Source organism: Canis lupus, chromosome 18 (genome assembly GCF_048164855.1).
Source record: "Canis lupus baileyi chromosome 18, mCanLup2.hap1, whole genome shotgun sequence".
NCBI classification, from domain to species: Eukaryota; Metazoa; Chordata; class Mammalia; order Carnivora; family Canidae; genus Canis; species Canis lupus.
The window spans coordinates 25,478,309-25,498,927 of NC_132855.1; the positions used below are offsets into that span (position 1 = coordinate 25,478,309).

The 20,619-nt window shown below is 38.3% G+C and overlaps 1 protein-coding gene and 1 pseudogene across 1 annotated transcript in view; one reads left to right on the plus strand and one right to left on the minus strand.

The window, feature by feature from the left end:
* The window catches only part of DNAH11 (dynein axonemal heavy chain 11), a 316,619-nt gene that overhangs the window by 208,128 nt on the left and 87,872 nt on the right, over positions 1-20,619 (minus strand). Inside the window, 2 exon segments of the mRNA XM_072783813.1 lie at positions 16,584-16,817; positions 20,073-20,222. Of these exon segments, the coding sequence (XP_072639914.1) occupies positions 16,584-16,817; positions 20,073-20,222 (384 nt within the window).
* LOC140609630 (U4 spliceosomal RNA) lies at positions 9,535-9,694 on the plus strand (annotated as a pseudogene).

The following is a 20,619-nucleotide window of genomic DNA, read 5'->3' on the forward strand; positions in this document are numbered from 1 at the left end:
ATCTTTGAAAATAAAACACAATGGAAGGCTGGTTCAAAGGAATAAAAAATGTACTTTATACATTCAGAACATACACAAATCTCATAAGCATTTCTCTACTTTTAAGACTTTACATCTATAAAAAGTAGCCGCATTATAAAAAAACAACAGAGGTGATCATTATTTCATATAAGCCATGTTCAGTGTTCCCGTGAAACCAAATCTTTGGCTGTCTAGTACACTACTTTGTACGCAGAGTCTCTAAGGAGCTAGCTGCTACACAGCAGGTACTCAGTGTTTGCTGAGGACATTAATGAATGTACATTAGCCTATGCACATGGAAGTTCACCTACAGAATCCATATGCATGTTGGTCAGAAAAGAGGTATTTTGGCATTGGCTATCTTCTCAACTGGATCATGATATCCAGTCTTTTACATCTCACATCTTACATCAGTTCCAGTATTTGGTTAAAAAGCATGGGCTGTAACAACATTAATATCTTATGCCTTCTAAGAACATTTATAATTTCAAGTGCTTTCACATGCATTGTCTTGTCTGAGGCTCCTACACCTTGTGATTTCTCCCATTATTGATTCATTTGCCACCAAAGTTCAGTCAAGTGAAAGATGATTAGAAGTATAAGTCGTCAACATTATCTGCTCAGCATCATAGGCTGGGGATCTGATGCTGTCTCTCAAGATTCAATGTTCCTGGCAATGCTCTCTTGTAAGTAATAAAATTCTGTACCCACAAAAAATAAGGTTATAAAATGTCAATCATTTGGGCAGTAGCATTAGGCACTATCACCATCTGATCAAACTGTAAATGCATACATTTTAATGGCCTGTGACATATAAAATGTATCTTGGAAGCTTTTAAAAAAGAAATACCCTCTCATGTAATCAGCTCTTATACTTGCCTTTGATCAAAGCAATGTTACATGATGTTCTGCTAGGATCATGGATGTCTGTCTGCCTCAAGTCAACTGTCTGTCCCCACCTTGAAACTCAAGTGGCTGTTTTCCTTGTACACCTTGCCTTCGGCTGGAGCTTAAGCACAGCCTATATCCTGAACTGGAAAGAAGCCTACCATCGAATATAATCCAAACCCCTCATCATGAGCACAAACCCCTTCATGACCTCCTAACATCCCTTTCCTACCTCTACCTGTACTGGCCTTCTTGATGCGCTTCCATCATGGCTGTTTCAAGGCCAGAGAAACTGTTTCATCTGCCTGGAGACATTCTTCCTCTGATGTTTATACGGTTGGCTTCCCATCATCATTCATGTCTTAGTTCAAACTTACCTCCTCAAATTGGCCTTCCCTGGCCATCGCCTTTACCATTAGTTCCTACCCCATTATTCTACAGGCTCCTATTTTATTCTCCTCACAGTACTTACTAGTATCCCATCATTCACTTACTTATTTCCTTGTTTACTATTTGTCTCCTTCAGCTGACTATAAGCTCTAAAGTAACAAGTTAATTCAGCAACAGCTTTAGAAAGAACTCAACACTTTACGGGTCACCCGTTCTGCGGCCCCCAGCACACTGGACAGTTCCAGCACTGCCCCTGCTCAGCTAGGAAAGAAAGGCAAAGAATTTGAGTTCTCACAATTGCCCCTCAAAGTGGAGTTCCTGGAGTACAGTGCCAAGGGTGGAAGAGGGGACACTGGCTCCACTGACATCCAGGACCTGGAGAAGTGGCTGGCTAAAATCACCTGAGGGGCAGAGGCAAAGTGTAGGACGTGATTGTGTGTGTGTGCGTGTATCTGACAGTTTTGGAAAAGGGTGTGGTAGTCTGGAGTTGATAAAGAAGGGCTACAAAATGTAATTAGAAAACATTTTCTTGGGATCCCTGGGTGGCGCAGCGGTTTGGCGCCTGCCTTTGGCCCAGGGCGCGATCCTGGAGACCCGGGATCGAATCCCACGTCGGGCTCCCAGTGCAGGGAGCCTGCTTCTCCCTCTGCCTGTGTCTCTGCCTCTCTCTCTCTCTCTCTCTGTGACTATCATAAATAAATAAAAATAAAGATTAAAAAAAAAAAGAAAACATTTTCTTGTTCTGGAAAGAAGAAATTATCGTTGAAAGTTAAAAAAAAAATTTGTATCCAGTCCTACAATCCCAGACCCAGTACAGTGGCCAGCAGAAGGCAGGATCTCAGTACACACTCATCATTTGAATGCAGGGAGGAAGCAATGAACAAATGAATGGCAGCAACAATCCACACCAAATCCACATTTTATTTTCTCCCATATGATAAGACAAATCTGATTACTGTCTTAGAGGTTACAGGTCAGTGCAGAAGGTAGATACGTAATTATAATCATTTTGCTGGAGTTAGAAGAAAGTGCTATGATAGCACACAGAGAGAGGGTCTTGCCTAATTGAGGGCTTGGAAAGACATTTTGGAGGGAAGGGTATTTAGGTTAAGACTTAAAAGATGAGTACAATTTAGGTTGTAAAAAAAATGTAAGAGGCTGGCCACCCACAGAGGCAGAGTGGAAGCCACCAGATGAGGCTCATATGAATACCCAGGAACTAGGGTGACCCCATCAGGGAACTGAAAGAACTGTAGCCTGGCACAGGGGCAGGGCTCTCCACACACATGCTGGAGAGAGAAGGGTACCAACACGCAGGGCTTGGCCAGCTTACCAGAGTCTGAACTTCAAGGGAGGGATGCCTGGGTGGCTAAGCAGTTGAGCACCTGTCTTTGGCCCAGGGCGTGATCCTGGGGTCCCAGAATCGAGTCCCACATCGGGCTCCCTGCATGGAGCCTGCTTCTCTCTCTGCCTGTCTCTGCCTCTCTCTCTCTCTTTCTGTGTCTCTCATGAATAAATAAATATAATCTTTAAAAAGAAAATAAACTTCAAGGGAAATAACAAAGTATCTACCATCTATGAATTCTTATATTTGGATAAAAATAGAAACAGTTGCCCAGGGGAGCCTGGGTGGCTCAGCAGTTTAGCGCAGCCTTCAGCCCAGGGTGTGATCCTGGAGACTCAGGATCGAGTTCCATGTTGGGCTCCCTGTGTGGAGCCTGCTTCTGCCTCTGCCTGTGTCTCTGCCTCTCTCTCTCTGTGTGTGTCTCTCTCATGAATAGATAAAATCTTTAAAAAAGAAAAAAAAAAGAAACACTTGCCCAAAATATCCACATGAATCATGACCGCCACTGAGGTTTATAGGTTACAGATGCCTAAGACACTCAGGTGTTCGAAAAGAGGGCTACTTGTTTGGTGGGATGATGGTGTGCTCATCATGAAGGAAGGTATCAGGCACAGAAGGTTATAGACTCCGGGTCAGAGAAAAGGACCAGTTCTTGATCCACGGTGGTGGCTGATTCTCAGTTCTGTCCTGACCCACCCAGCTCCTGTGCTGGTATGGTACAAAAGAGACCATGTATGTGAACCTGAAGAACTATGAGGCTGAATACTACACACTTAAGTAAGGTGACACAAGAAGAACAACTTCCTTATAGCAGAAGTGTGCAATTTCCCCATCAGGCAAGGCAGATTTCCCAACTGAGGCACACCGAAGCCACAGTGGCCGAGAGGCTGGAAGGGCCCCTCTGTTGAAACATTAAGATCTGAGCTTACAGTCCTCAGCACACATTGCAAGGTAACTACTATAGCACTTGAGGGGTCAGCTTCAGAACCCTCAATTCCTTTCCAACAGGAAAAGGAATGTAACACAGAAGTAATGTTCTTTTCCTTTTATAGCAATAGCAACAAGGATCTTGAATCCTGAAAATGACCCCTGTTTCAGCTTCTGCAGTATCAGAAACAAAGGATTTTCTTTTCAGCTGGAACAAAGCAGAGTTCCAAAGAAATCAGGTCCGATGGGCTCTTGACACTATCAGGGCATGTGTTGTGCAGCCCCATTTGTGGTCTTCCTTTCCACTGTTCATTTCCTACTTCTCCATTAATCATATTGCTGAAACCAGCACAATATTGAGCAATGAATGTCAGGGACAGTGAACGTAATTACCTCATTCTTGACACTAATGGAAATGATTCCTATGTTTCACCATTAAGCATGATTTTCTCTGCAGGTTTCTAGTAGATATTCTTCATCAAGTTATAAAGTTTCCTTCACATGCTTGCATTAGGAAAGAAAAAGGTGTAAAATCGGTAAGCAACAATGCTAAGAAACTTGAAAAAGAGGAGCAAGTTAAGGTAGAAAGAAGTAATCCAGATAAAGCAGGAATCACTGAAATATAAAACAATAGAGAGAAATCAACAAAGTCATAGTTCTTTGTAAATAAAATTGATAAACACACAGAAAGCCTGATTTCAAAGAGACAGAGAGAACACACAAATCACCAATACCAGGAATGCAAGAGGGACATAATGTGAGATCCTCTAGTTGTGCTAAGGATAATATCAAGAAACAAAAACCAATTCACATCAATACATTTGAAAACTTAGATCAAGGCTGAATGTAAAGGTCCTATAAAGGTCCAGACAGTCAATGTTTGAGGCACTGAGGTCTGTCTACAAGGTTTCTATCGAAATGACTCCACATGACTCCAAATGACTCCATGGCAGCATTAAAGCACCCAAAGTCATGAACCAGATTTGGTCAGAGGGCTATAATTTGCCAGTCCCTGACTCAGATGAAATGGATAAATGCCCCGAAACACACAAATTTTTATAAGTGATGTAAGAATAAAAAGAGGAAAAGCTACAGAGCAGCATATATATAAAAGAAATTGATCTATAACTAAAAATGATTCACAAAGAAAACTCCAGGCCCAGATGGCATCGCCAGTGATTTCTATCATAAACTGTTTCACAAAGTACATGAGAATAAAATATTTTTCAGTTCCTTTTAAAGAGTATTATGCTGATCCCCAAACTGGCAGTAGTATTTTAAGACAACTATAGATAAATGTCCCTTATGAACATATATAGAGAATTCCTGGACAGAATATTAGCAAATGAAATCCAGCAAAAATACATATAGACATATATAAATGATAATCCATTATAACCAAGTGGAGTTTATTTCAGGAATGCAAAGTTGGCTTAGCATTCAAAAATTCACCACAGTAACAGAAAAAAAGAGGCAGATACATGAATAATCTCAACAGATTTGAAAAAGATCAATGTCTCTTCAAGATAAAAACTCTCAGTTTGAGGCACCTGGGTGGCTCAGGTGGTTAAGCATCTGCCTTTGGCTGAGGTCATGATCTCTGGGTCCTGGGATCGAGCCCTGCATTGGGCCCTCTCAGAGGGGAGTCTGCTTCTCCTTCTGCCTCTGCCTCTCCCCTCTGCTTGTCTTTCTCTCTCAAAAACAAACAAACAAAAAACAACTCTCAGTACGTAGCAATGGAAGGGCTCTCCCTCTATTTCAGAAAGAACATCTACTAAAACCTACTAGAACAACTATCATACTTAATGGTGAAAATTATTTTTTTAATTATTTATTTATTCATGAGAGACATGCAGAGAGAGAGGCAGAGACAAAGGCAGAGGGAGAAGCAGACTCCACGCAGGAAGCCCGAAGTGGGACTCAATCCTGGAACCCTGGGATCACACCCTGAGCCAAAGGCAGACGCTCAACAGCTGAGCCACCCAGGTGAACCTTAATGGTGAAAATTTAAATTATTCTTCCCTGAGACTGGAAATAAGTTGGGATGTCTGCTCTAACTACTTCCATTCAACATGGCACCGGAGGTCCTAGCCGTCATTAACTCAAGAAAAGGCAATAAAGGGCAAAAAAAGAATAGGAGGCAAGAAGTAACACTGTCATCACTGACAGATGATATGTCCATGAATACAGCAAACCCTATGAAACTATTAAAAAAAAAACCCTTACTAAAACTAATAGGCAAATTGGACAAAGCCCTAAGACACACGGTGAATATTTAAAAATCCATCTCTTTTATATATCAGCCTCAAACATTGGAAAACAAAATATTAAGCATCAAAACATAAAAACTATCTAAAAGTAAGTCCAGCAAGAAATGTGTAAGACCCTAACATTGAAAACCACAGAAAATATTTTGAGAGAAATTAAAGACAACCTTTGTCAAGACATATACCGTGTTCTTCAATAGGATGCATCATGGCTGAGATATCCACCCTCCCAACATTCCTATTTATATTTGATACCAGTTAAAAATTAGGTTAAAAGATTGGGCTTCTAAAAATAATATGTTAATTTATTTATGAAGATATAAACAGAATCTATAATGGCCAAAACAATTTTGGGGAAAAAAATTTTTAATAGAACTAATGGGAGGCTATATACAACATGATTTCAAGGCTTGTTATAAAGCTACGTACAATTGTAATACATACAATGTGGATTTGGCATAAAGATACAAAAGAGATGAATACAACAGGAGAGTCTGGAAACAGACCCATATATATATATATATATATATATATATATATATATATATATATGTCTATATATATATAGACACACACACACACACACACACAATCAATTGGCTTTGACCAAGGTGCCAAGTTAATACAACGGAACAGAAAAATATTTACATATGGATCACAGATCAAAATGAAAAACCCAGAACCATAAAGCACCAAGAAGGAAACAGGTGAATCTTTTTATGACACTGTGATAGGCAAGAATTTCTTATACCTGACATAATAATTATCAACCACAGTAGAAAAACTTGACACACTATACATTAAAATGAAAACATTCCATTCACAAAATGTACCATTAATAAAATGAGCCATCTGTTCATTTCCTTCCCAGGAACGGTAACCATATAAAGAAATCCTCTAACCAAAGGGGAACCCTTGTACACTGTTGGTGGGAATGCAAACTGGTGCCCCCACTTTGGAAACAGTGTGAAGGTTGCTCAGGGAGTTGAAAATAGAACTATCTTAAGACCCTGTAATTGCACTACTGGGTATTTAACCCAAAGATACAAATGCAGTGATCCAAAGGGGCACCAGCTCCCAATAGCCAAACTATGGAAAGAGCCCATCAACAGATGAATGGATAAAGAAGATGTGTGTGTGTGTATATACATATATACACACACACACACACACACACATACATACATACACATAATGGAATACTACTTGGCTATCAAAAAGAATGAAAAAGAATGAAAATTTGACATTTGCAATGATGTGGATAGAACTAGAGGATATTATGCTAAGCGAAATAGGTCAGTCAGAGAAAGACAATTATATGATCGCACTCATTATGTGGCATTTAAGAAACAAAACAGAGGATCATGGGGAAGAGAGGAAAAAATAAGACAAAATCAGAGAGGGAGACAAACCATAAAAGACTATCAACCATAGGAAACGAACTGAGGGTTGCTGGAGGGGAGGTGAATGGGGAGATGGGGTAACTGGGTGATGGGCATTAAGGAGGGCACATGATATAATGAGCATTGGGTGTTACATAAGACTGACAAATCACTGACCTTTACCTCTGAAACCAATAAACAGTATAATTAGTTGAATTTAAATAAAATTAAAACAAAAACAAACTGGAAAAAAATACTCTAACAATAAAAAGACAAACATCCCAATTTAAAAAAAAAAACAAAAACAAAAAAACAGGCAAGTTATTTGGACAGACACTTCACAATAAAAGATATATGAATGCCAAAAAACATGTGACATTACTCAACATCTTTAAATATTAGAGATAAGCCAATTAAAACCACAATGAGATACTATTTCTCACCCTCTAGAATGCCTGCAATCATCAGTATTGACTGATGACACCCAATACTGGTAGTATATGAAGCAACTAGAATTGTGTCACCTTGTTAATGGGAATGGAACAATGGAGACCTGTCTGGCAGTTTTTTAAAGGGGTAAACATATATCTTCTCTATGATTCAGCCATTTCACTTTTAGATACTTTATCCGGGAGAAAGGAAAATCTATGTGTATCAAAAGAATTGGGCAAGAAAGTGCCAAGCAGCTTTAGAAATAGTAGCCTCAAATTGGAAGCCCCAATGTCAATCAAAAGAATGGATAAACAAAGGGTGGTAGAGTTATACAATGGAATACTCAGCAACAAAAAAAGAATGAACTTTTAACACATGCAACAACATGCTTAAGAAATGAGAATGGTCTGAGACTTTATTTTATTTATTTATTTATTTTTTTTTTTGGTCTGAGATTTTACTTGCACGCTAAAGTCAGCCTGGTACTGCTAAAGGGATGTTAGCAGAAGACACAGAGCCTCTGGGTCGCAGATAAAGGACAGTTTATTAGTCACACTGACAGTATTAAGCAGTATCAAAGTATCAGCATTTGCACCAGTTTCCAATCCCCAACTTTTAAAGGATAACCCCAAAAGAGCCACATAATGCTTATATACACAGTGAGTTGTGTTACAGGAGAGGAACCTTGAGTTTAAGGAACCCAAAATCTTTTCTCACAGATAGTAACCATGTCTGAACTTTGCCCTGGAGATTTTTAAATTTATTATACTGGACAGTAAGCCAATCTACCTTTTGCTCTAGAGAGAAAACACTACAGAGGCTATCTCCCAAGAATGTTTGTATAACAAATAATCTTGGAAGATAGTCTACAACAAAAGTGGTTAAGTACCTCTGCTCAAAAAAATGTACAAAATTTGAGATCCACAAAAGATGGTCTCCTAACAATAAGTGAAAAATCCAGACCAAAAAGAGGATAGATTAATTAATGAGATTGGCCAACAGAATTTTCTTTTGTACTTTATCAATGCCCACTTTTTCTATCAAGTTTCTTAGAACTTTACAAAATGAGTAAAAAAATTCCATCTTTTTCTACACTCTAGAACAGGTGATATAACATGGTATTTATCTTTTTTTTAATATCTGATAAAACCACTGTAGTGGGGCTCAACTTTAGGGCTAGGGATGCAAATTCAACTACCTTGATTACCACTTCAATTACTTCTGTGGTTACTGGTCTAGTCTCCACCTCATTTTGAATTTATTTCAGAAACAATGTTCATGGAAAATCATCCATTTAATTTAAATTTCAGACTTAATATTTAGCATAAAATATTAAGTCACACATAGTGTTATACGATCTATTTAAAATCTCTTCTCATAGGAAATTATGGTTCCTTTCCCTGATCTTTTCTCTTTTTCTTTTTCTTTTTTTTTTTTTTTTGCTTTGTCCTTTTAACTGCAAAAATTTGTTGTTATGGTCTATTCAAAGAAATAATTCCTGGATTTATGGATCAGACTGGAATCACACCACATATGTGTAATAAATCTCTTTTTCTATTATATCTGTCATTGTAGAGATCCTGAGTTACTTCAGAATCTGTTCTGCTACTTTCTCTAGAACAGGGGTTGGCAAGCCACAGGCCACTAGACAAATCTGGTTCACTCTGGTTTTTATAAATAAAGTTTTATTGGAATCTTAACATGTCTATTCATTTAAAAACTGCCTATGGCTTCTTCTCTACTACAATAGCAGAAATGAGTAGATGTGAAAGAAACTATATAGCCAAAAACCCCTAAAATATTTCTATCCCACCCTTCAAAGAAAAAGCTGCCAAAAAAAAAAAAAAAAAGAAAGAAAGAAAGAAAAAGAAAAAGCTGCCCAAGCTTTGCATAGTAGCAGTATTGTAGCCAATGAGGTTTATCCGAGGCGCGATTATTGCTAATTGAAAAAGCTGCCCAAATAGAGCTCTAGGGTCAAGATGTAGTAATAGCAGAAGTTCCCAGTAGACACCTCACAGTATTTATGACGCACTTCTCAGGGCTTTATCCTCGAAGCAAACATACCCATTGATAAATCTCTTAGGCTATACAGGAGACAGAAGGTTCCAACTGTCCACCTCTTCTCCATTTACTCTTTATCCATGACCATGGACCCCACAATATTTTTTATTTATTGAATCTGAGTCTGTCATTTCCCTGGAATTTCATTGGATAAAATAAGCTTATCACTGTAATAGTCTCTTTTTGTTTTACCTGTGGTTTTCTCTGCTCTTAATGATCAATTTCATCTGTCATCAACTTCTAGGCATTCCTCAAAATATCTGGTCCAGCATATCCAAATATGATTTTATTGCTCCCTTGTCATTCCATAAAATTTTGGCTGTGCTAAAGTAACCTGGTTGAGCCCAAGATGGAGTCGCTCATGCTAAGCCCTGTGTTAGCAAACCAAAACTTAAGTTTCTGTGGTCAGCTTTCTCAGAGAGGCAGCCCTAGGTCAATGACTCAGCACCTGCCTGCTCAGTGCAAGTTACCTGATCCAGATCTAAGACTTCCTTTTGATTCATAGGAGGAAAGTCAACCCGATTTAACCAATCAGCAAATGCCCAGTATAATTTCCTTGTTCCTGCTCAGTGGGACTATAAAAATCTCTTGCTTTGGGGCACCTAGATGGCTTAGTGGTTGAGCGTCTGCCTTTGGCTCAGGGTGTGATGCTGGGGTCCTGAGGTCGAGCCCCCCGCATGGGGCTCACCTCAGGGAGCTTGCTTCTCCCTCTGCCAACATCTCTGCCTCTCTCTGTGTGTCTCTCATGAATAAATAAATAAAATCTTTAAAAAAAATAAAAGTCCTTTGCTTTATCAGCTCTCTGGTGCTCATTTCTATTAGACTGGGTACTGTCTGATTCACAAAAGATTGAATAAAAGTCTCCTAAATTGGTAAATTATGGAAAAGATGACCTAGCGTCTTTTAATAGATCAGAGGGGGGTAAAGAGTATGTGCTCCACTCATGGGTTCCTGCTATATTACAAAGCATGAAGCTATCAGATCATACTTTTCTAGAGAGGTGTAAACAAAAATTTGTGTCCAATATACACTGAGTAGCTTCGGGCTTCATAGGCTTTCCTATTAATGCAATAAAATTGGAATAAGGTAGGAATACTGTCAACATTGTATCCAATTGGTTGTGAAAGAATTTCTCAATGACTAAAAATGAGGCCAAACACCAGCCCTAAGAAGCAAAATTAGTCTCTTTCTTATATATATTTCTTAGTCCTTGTGGAAGAGGGGATGGATGATTTTATATTGCTCATCTTGAGTTTTACTGAGAGGATTCTGGGTCATGTCCCAGCACAGTAGCAATTAAGCTTTTCAAGTCCAAAATGTTTCCATCTCTCCTTTGATGATTTTCACGGGGCTTAATAATAAAGTTAGAGCAGGAAATCCTTCTTACCAGATCCCAAGCCTCCAAAACAAAATATTTTGGCCAAGGACCCCACAAATCTGAGAAATTAAATTTACTATAAGTGTAATATTTTACACATATTAATGTGAGGAGCAAGCAAAGAAATTTCTCGTATAGGTAGATCATCAATTATGGCCAACTCTGATCTCAGTTTAAAATGAAGCGATTTTAAAGGACTAACGTTCATTTTAAAAAACTGCTCACAGTATTAGCACAAGTAATTTTAATTAAAAACAAACTCTAGCAGATGGTTACATCCATTTTTGAATAGAGAACTCTAAAGGGGTTTCAATTCAGATGAACACACTTCTCATGAACCACACTACAGCTTCAACAGTGTTCAAATGTTAGTTTCTCTAAAATGCATATTAGTATCAGTTGCAAAATTGAAACACTGTATGGAAGGCATCTGTTGGCTGGTCTGTCAAACATTTCAATTTGTGCTAGAAGTGTTTCATAATTAAGCAGATAAATGCCTTCTTCATAAACCTTTCTTGTTTGCTTCCCATTCAGCATGAAAATATTACATAACTCTTGAACAGAATGGAAAACTTTAAAACTATTTTAAGGGAGAAAAAACCCTAAATTCTGTTAATTAGTGGAATATGCTGAGCTTCTGGGATATGAACAACTTTAGCTCTAAGAATAAAAAGAAGGAACCCAATGTTGCTGACAGGGGAGAGAGTGGACACTTCTCTTACAGTGCTACCGGGAAGGTAAATTTGCACAATGTTCCCAAAGGCTTAAAAGAGGCATACTCTTTGACCTAGCAATCTTACTTCTAGAAGCTTATCCTGAAAAAATAAAAATATGTACAACATGTATATACGCATATACAAGGCTAGTTACTGAAGTATTATTAATGGTAGCTAAAATTAAGAAACCAACCTCATCGTTAAGGTTTAAGTAGTATTAAGTAGTAGTAATAATAGACCCCCTGCAACACACTGGATTAAGATGAATGGACAACTCCTTCATTAACATACACACAAACTTGTAAATAAAGCAAAAAATACACCCACATGCAAAGTCTATAACAAAACATGAGAAAGGTGGAAGGAGACAAGGGGATGGAAGGAGGAGAAGAGGGAGGGAGGGAGTGTGTGATAGTCCCTGATGCCAGGAATGTATCTCAAAGTAGAATGTGGTTAACATGCAAATGTCATGGCAGCCTAATGTAGGATTTGGGTACAGATTCAAACATCTGGGGACTGAGGTTTAAACTGCCACCTGGGAATGCAACATTTCTGTCTCCGGCCTCTTACACTCCCTGAGCAAGGCTGGGAGTCGGAACTGAGATGCTGAAATGTAGCTGAGATTCTTAGAGTCTTACACAGTCCAGTAAAGGGCTCTAGAAAAATTCTACCCACCAGCTCAGAGAAGCAAGATGAAAGCCTTTGGAGAGGAAAAAGTCCCTTTAGAGATATTAAAACTTCAAGCCCATGCCATGTGATCTGGAAAACCTTGACTGAGTAATCAACCCCAAAATTAATCCAGCATCCACAAAACCTGTGGAGACCTAGAAGAGGCATGGAAGAAAAGCACTATGGGGACACATGCTCTCTCTAGGGCGCACAGAATTTGTACAGAAAGACTAAACCTACATCAACTTTAAAAATGAACACACAAAAAAATTCAGTTTAAAAGAAGAACCAGCCTTAAAAGAACTAGCATTACAACAGTCTAAATGAGACTATTATAAATGTCTCTTTCAAAGAATTCAGAAAAAAAATATAAACCATAATGAAGAAATAAGACATTATAAGGGGGGTGGGGTAAGTCATCCTAAACTGATTTTTAAAGAACCAAAAAGAACTTTGGGAAATTGAGATACAATAATCAAAACTCAACTGATGAAATGAATATTTATACTAAAATATTTATAGGTTAAGATTACTGGCATCTGCAATTTCCCTTGAAATGAGTCATAAATATAAGGTGGACTGAGGGATCTATAGCGGGGTGGATATAGCATAGATAATGTGATAAAGAAAATATGTTCTTTGTAGAATCTTGGTGTTAGGTTTGCACATCATTATACAATTCAATTATTTTGTATATTTTTTAATGTTATGATAAATTGGGGGAATAAATTAATTATGCATCACATTAGACACCATTGTTATTGTCACTTTCTTAAGAGTAACAACAGCTAACACAAAGTTAAGAGTTGGATACTTAACCAACTGAGCCACCCAGTTGGTTAATTAGTAGAATTCTAAATTCTGCCTGGTTTGTCAGACACTTTTAAATTGTATTTCAAATATATTAACTAATTCTAGTCATAACTAATCCTAATTAATAAGTATATTAATTAATCTTAATATTGTGAATATAGGTGCTATTATTATTACTGTAACACTGAGGCACAACGTGGTTAGATAAGTTGCCCAAGGCAGCACAACTAATAAACTGATGGTAGAGATGACATTTGAAACCACATAATATGGACCTCAATACTTTTTTCTTAATCATAATCTCTAAGAAAAAAAGTTAGTGAAATGGAAGATAGATTCTACAAGTCACCTAAGGGTCACCTGGTTGGCACAGTCAGTAGAGCACGCAACTCCTAATCCTGGGATTGTGCATGTGAGGCCCACAGCGGGTGCAGAGATTATTTAATAATAAGCTATTCAAAAAATTACCTCAATTATAGCACAAAAACCCCACAGGGTTTGAAAATATGAGATAGAGGTTAACAGACAGGAAGGATGGCATGGACAGGCTCAACATATAGCAGATAAATTTCTCAATGAAGAAAATAGAGCAAATGGAAGAAAGGCATTGATCCAAAAAGAAATGGAGAGGAATCTTCCAAAATTGTAGACAGACATGAAACTGAAGATTCAAAAAGTTCACAGAGTCCTTAGCAGGCTAAATTTTAAAAGCAGGGAGAAAAAAATCTACAAGTATATACAGTAAAATACAATCACAAAAAGAAAAAAAATCATAAAAGCAGCCAAAGACCAAAGACAGATTGCTTATGAAGGAAAAATAATTTGACCTGAACGTTTACAACAATGAAGGCCATAAAGTAACAGAGTATTTTTCAAATTCTGAAAGAACATAATTCTCAACTTAGAATTTTAGGCCTTAACTGTAAAGAATTCAAAAGAAAGACAAGGATTCAGCCAATGTCCTACTTATCATCAATCAGCTGCACAAACCACTAAAAGATATACTATAGGAAGAAGGGAAATGGATTCTAAAACAAGAAATGGAGTAAAAAAAAAAAAAAAATTTACATTAGGGCTGCCTGCGTGGCTCAGTCGGTTAAGTGTCTGACTGGTTTTCGGCCCCGGTCATGACCTCAGAGTCATGAGATCAAGGCCCACATCTGGCTCCACATTAAGCACAGTATGCTTGAGATTCTCTCCCTCTGCCCCTTCCCCTGCTCATGCTTTCTCCCTAAAAGTAAATAAAATCTTTTAAGAAAATTAAATGAAATAGCAGCATGTAAAGTAGAAAGTGAAGATCAGAATAAAGATTTCCAAGGTACTTTGTGAGGAAGAGGTAAGATCTACTAACAGTTAACCACAACATAAGCACCATAAAATCAAAACCTTCACTGCTGGAACCACAGAACCTGGAACAGTACTTGATCAGCCCTCAGACTATCAGAGTAGCCCTAGAGAAGGAAGAAACAATTCTGCATACCCATATAAAAGAATTCTATTTGGCCATTTTTATTGTCAATTTGATATTTATTTACAGCAAGAAAAAAGGTAAATATTATATTGAGTGAAAATACAAAATAACAAAATGTATGAAATGTAAAAAAATTTTCTATATATTTAGAAATATTGATAGATATCAGCACAAATACACATTTATGTAAAAATTTATTCTATTTATTTGATAGAATGCACACTGACACATATTTATACAGAGAGGGACAGATAGATGTCTACACATTCACAAAGAAAGAGGAAAAATGTTTGATGTCAATATGCCAATATGTTATCAATGGTCACCTGTGGGAAGAGAATCTATGAAAACTTAAAAAAAACTTAAGTTTGAGCAAGATTGATAATACTGGAAACTTACGAGAGGATGTTATAACTATTTTTAAAAATCCTTATTTCAATAGATAATCAAAGTACTTTTAATAAAAGCATGGATATCAATAAATTAACTAACTAGAAAGTTATTTTTATAATAAAACCATATATGGTTAATTGCAATTTAATTATTAATATGTCCATGAAAAAAAAATTACCTACTTAGCTTCCTCATCCAAGTGGCATTGACTAGAATCATAGAGCTATTGCCCTAAGAGGAAATCAGTCACTTTTAAAAATCCACTTGTAACTTAAAGCCTGCTAAATATAAAACCAACGCCCTATTTTCCTAAAGATGTACATGAAGAATATTTTCTCTCCAAAAGTAAACAATACAAAGACTTCTTTAGTAACATAAGTAAATCAGGGGATCTCTACTCAAGATTCGAACAAAATTAAAAGAATCAAAACACTAAACCTGAAATTCCTGAATGTGTAAATGACACAAGTACCCTTCATTCTCTGAATCTATTTAATGTTTAAGGGGCTGAATTAAAAGTACTGCTAAGAGGGACGCCTGGGTGGCTCAGTGGTTGAGCATCTGTCTCTGGCTCAGGGTGTGATCCCAGGGTCCTGAGATCGAGTCCCACATGGGGCTCCCCACAGGGAGCCTGCTTCTCCCTCTCTGTGTCTCTCATGAATAAATAAATAAAATCTTTTCTAAAAATGTAAAAAAATAAACCTACTGCTAAGAGGACACGCAAAGGAGAGCAGTGGAAAGCATTCTGAATTCTGCAGGTCCGGCCAGTGTTACTTACAAATTGCACAACATTGGGAAAATTGCTTAGTGTCTCTGCATTTGTACTTTATCCAAGAAAGGTAGACACACTAATATTTAAATGCCTTTCAAGCCTAATATTCTCTTAATCTAAAAGCCAACAGGAAGTCGGAATTATGCCACAACTACTAGCATCCCTTAGGATGGGAGGCTTGAGGAGAGGTCACAACCTAAGTGGGGTGAATAAAATGGAATTCAAAATAGACCATTTTCCAAAATTGCTCATCTGTGATTTGTAATTAACCAAAACCCAAAATACATGAAAACATCTGTCTTTGCCCAACAGCCCTCCATCTTTCTGAGTCATGCAGATCGTGTACGTATTTTGTAATAAATACACCATTAGCCTAGATGGAGAGTCTTATACAGAAGGACAGAAATAGGCACCATATCTAAGGATGTGTGATATCCTAGAGGCTGGGGGGATAATGGATGTGATTTTTTTTTTTTTAAACCATGTAGCAAACCGGAAGGATAACACAAAGCTAGAAAAAGAAAAATCAAAGCACTGATTGCTAAAATCGTCCCAACATAGCACCCAGCACACAGAAGACACTCCGTAAATGATGGAGGAATGAATGTTTACCTCTTCATGTCCCTTCAAGTCTCAAAATCACGAATCTATAAAATACCTGTTTTTTATGGAAATCCTTTAGGGCCGTTTCATAGCCTTCCTCCAGTCTACTGAAGGCTATTCCTACATCTGTTGTCCACCAGATCTGTGAGCCTGTTAGTGCAACTTGTGCCGGGAAATCCAAGATCCACAGTTCTCTTGGTTTTTCCTCATAGGCCACTATGGCTTCTGTGATAGAATGTCGCACTGTACTTTGCATAGTCTGTTCAAGTCGCAGGAGCCATGTCTCCACCTTTTGAAGCAAAGTGAACCAATTTAGCACAGACTTAACTACAGAAGAGAGATAATTCCAGCCCCCCATGGGTTCAAAGGCCCCCTGAGAGGCCTCAGGTAGACTTATTTTTAAGATTTATTTATTTTGAGAGAGAGAGCACACAAGAGCACAAGTGGGGTGGGGGAGGGAGAGAGGGAGAGGAAGAGAATCTCAAGCAGACACCCTACTGAGCGCAGGGTCAGACTCAGGGCTTGATCTCATGGTCTGAGGTGAAATCAAGAGTCAGATGCTTGACTGACTGAGCCACCCAGGCACCCCAGATTTATTTGAAATCTGGATAGAAAACTAGAAGAGGTATAACTCAAGGAGTAAAGTGAACAACAATGCATCAAATCCATTGAACCTGATTTCTCCTAGAACAGTGCTCATCTTATTTCACCCACTGGATGGCAAATAACTTTCTGCAGCCTCAACAGAGGAAGTGTTCTCAATTATTCATTTTCAGACCTGAAGACAAGGGGGTTCTGGACCAAGATCCCCTGTGGTAAGGCACAGTGTTCTGAGAAACCAAACTCCCAGCGATCTACAGAATAATAGGTTAGAATAATATTCTGGAGCTTTGGGGATAGTGGTAGATTGATTTTGAAAAACTGGGTTTTTTTAAAAATAATTTTTACATATACTGAACATTCTTCTTTAAAATCTTCTTAGTTCTTAGTCTTAGGACAAAGTGTTTCCAGCAAGTGTCTTAATTATATTTCCTACTGGTTCTCATCTTCACACTTGTCAAAAATTAGACAGCAGGAGAGTATAAGAGATAGGACAACTGCTGACTTGTGAAAGTTAATCTTTTTTTTTTTAATTCAAGTTTATTTTATCCCCACAAATATATTTTAACCAGTTTTCTATCCTATCCAAATATGCTTTGTTGTATTTACCCATATATCTGTTTCCATTATATAACAAAAAGGGTATGTATACTATTTGTAAATAGTTGATCTCAGCAATAAAAAATGACTATTAAAAATCAATTCCAAGAACAACATGAGATCGTGAAGATAGTAAAACTGTTTTTTTTGAGGGGGGGAGGGTGCCTGGTTGGCTCAGTCAGTTGAGCATCCAACTCTTGGTTTCAGCTCAGGTCACAGTCTCAGGGATGGGGAGATCAAGCTCCACATCTGGCTCTGCTCAAGATTCTTTCCCCCTCCCTCTCCCTTCCCCTCTGCTCCCCATCCACTCATGTTTGTTCTCTCTCTCAAACAAACACATAAGTATAGTCTTTAAAAAAAAGAAGAAACTTCTTTGCCCTTCCACTATGAAGATGGCAGAAACATTCATTCCTAGAATCTTTCTCTGGAGAACTGGGAAGGAGTAATGTGTAGTTAATGAGCTAACAGCCTTGCCTACTGAAAGAAAAAGTTAGCACTGCCCTAGCAATGTCCTCAACATCCAAAAAGCCTTCACCTCTGATTTTATAACTGAGTTTTATTCACATGCCTGAGTTCAAGGTCTCTGATCTCATCACTACTTTAGTCATGAAGCACAATTCTTTTTTTTTTCTTTTCTTTTTATGAAGCACAATTCTTAATGCTTCCCAGCAACTAGTTCCTTCAGGAAATCAGGTATCCTTAGAGCATTTCCCCAACACTCGGATCCCTGTCCTCAATATGGCCACCTATTCTCAAGAACTTCCCAGTCCATTTGGGAAGACCATATAAGTTGGTATACCCTCTCATGTTCAGATGACTATGCCAACAATGGCTTCTTAGCTCAGCATGATTTCAGAACTAAGCTCTGATGAGATGTTTGATCCCTTCCCTTTCTGGTGTTTCTTCGGCTTCTGCCCGACTCTCTATAACAACAATTACCACTTCCCATTACTGCCAATTATCCATTTCTTCAAAGAGCCTAAAAGCTCCTCAAGGACAGGGATCATGTCTTATTCATTTCAGGATCCCCAGAAACTCAACCCAGCATCTGGTACATAGTAGGTATTCAAATAGCACTAATCAAAGAAAATACAAATAGTCTAAATTGGAAGGAGCAATCATAAAAGTGTAGGGGAGAGACAAGACCAAAAGGAAAAGCATCTTTTTATCAAACAAAGGCAATCAGAGGATGAATGTGGTATATAGCTCGAGTCTCTGGCCTAAATTGCTTACACTGAACAAATTAGAAAATGTGAAAACTCTCAGTACCAAGGGTTCCTACTAGTGACAACCATATCCGTCAAGTGGCCTGTCCTCCTTCTGGGCACTATGCCAGTCGGCTAGCAGTCTGCTGGGGAGGGAACAGACAGCAACACACTTTTGTCAAGATAGGTTATGGTGACTTTTTCTAATCACTGTAATAATATCCTAAAGAGCCCAAGAGATCAAAAAATATATTTTAATCAAAGTAATCCACCATCTGTTTCCCCTTCATTTGGCTGGATTTCTTGGTACAATATTAAAAAGCAGCAGAAAGAAATAAAGAAAAGCCCTGTTTAAAAAAAAAAAAAAAAAAAAAAAAAAAGCTCCCATCACGTTTCTGCAAGGGACATTTTAAGGAATCCCACCTCAACCCAAATAGCTCTATAATGGAGGCTACTGTCTCAGGGACTCTGCGGATTATCTCAAGCTGCACAAGCATCATCATAAAAAGATGCAATCCCTCTACATCATCTGGAAACACCAAGAGCTCTTTCATAAATCATAATGAGCCATTCTTGCAGTTAACCGTTAAGAATATTTTCGAGGTATTTGGCTGTGCGAGGAGAATATGCTAACTTAACTGTCTGTGCACATGGTAATTAGGGAACGTGACATCAGCACAGTAGACTCCATCAACTTTATTTATGAGCAGCCATTTAGAACATTCACATCACAACCCTGAGCCACAAGCCTCTTTAAAACATGCTTTCCTGCAAGGTGCTGTTTCACGCAAACTCTCAGTGGCGAAACCAGTAAGCTTTGCAGGAGGCTTAGTCGCTGAGGTCCCACCTGCTTCTCTTTCTGGGGTCCACTTACTCAATCTGCGACAATCCTGACCAGTTCAACTGCTAGCATTTCAGAGACTCTACAGGGTGCTGAAGCCACATGAACACAAAATGGGAAGCACAGCAGACGATGACATGGCACAGCTGTCACACTAGCCATGGGTAAAAAGGAAACTGAGCACAAAACTAACCAGGGCCTGATTTGACAGGAGGTGACTTTTTTTTCTTGTTCAATTCAACCTTTAAAAATTATCCCCAAAATACTCCCATAGCACAGAAAACCTCAGAAATCTTACATGGCCCACGCATTCGCATTCTGCTTGGAATGGGACGTATTCCTTTTCTTTGCTGTACATTCCAATCGCTCTGTGGGTGGACACATCCTGACCTTCTTCAAACTGCAGATCTGCAATGCTGTCAAAGAGTTTGGCAAGGTGACGTGTTACCTGAGATAATTTAAAAAGATAAGCACATTTCTTACTGAAGATATATTCAGGTAATCTGCTGATGATGCCATATGAATTCACAAAATTTTCTTTATATAGTCACAGAGTCGTCTTGAAATGTTTTTCTTCAAAATAAAAACCACTTCTTAAATTCCAGAGTTTAAATGACCTTGATGGCAGTGCCTGGGTGGCTCAGTGGCTTGGGCATCTAACTTTTGATTTTGGCTCAGATCATCATCTCAGGGTGATGAGACTGAGTCCAGCATGGGGCTCCACGCTCAGTGGGGAGTCTGCTTGAGATTTCTCCCTCTCCCTCTGCTCCTCCCCTTACTCTGGGGTGTGTATGCATGCATGGGCTCCCTCTCTCTAAAATAAATATTTAAAAATAAATACATAA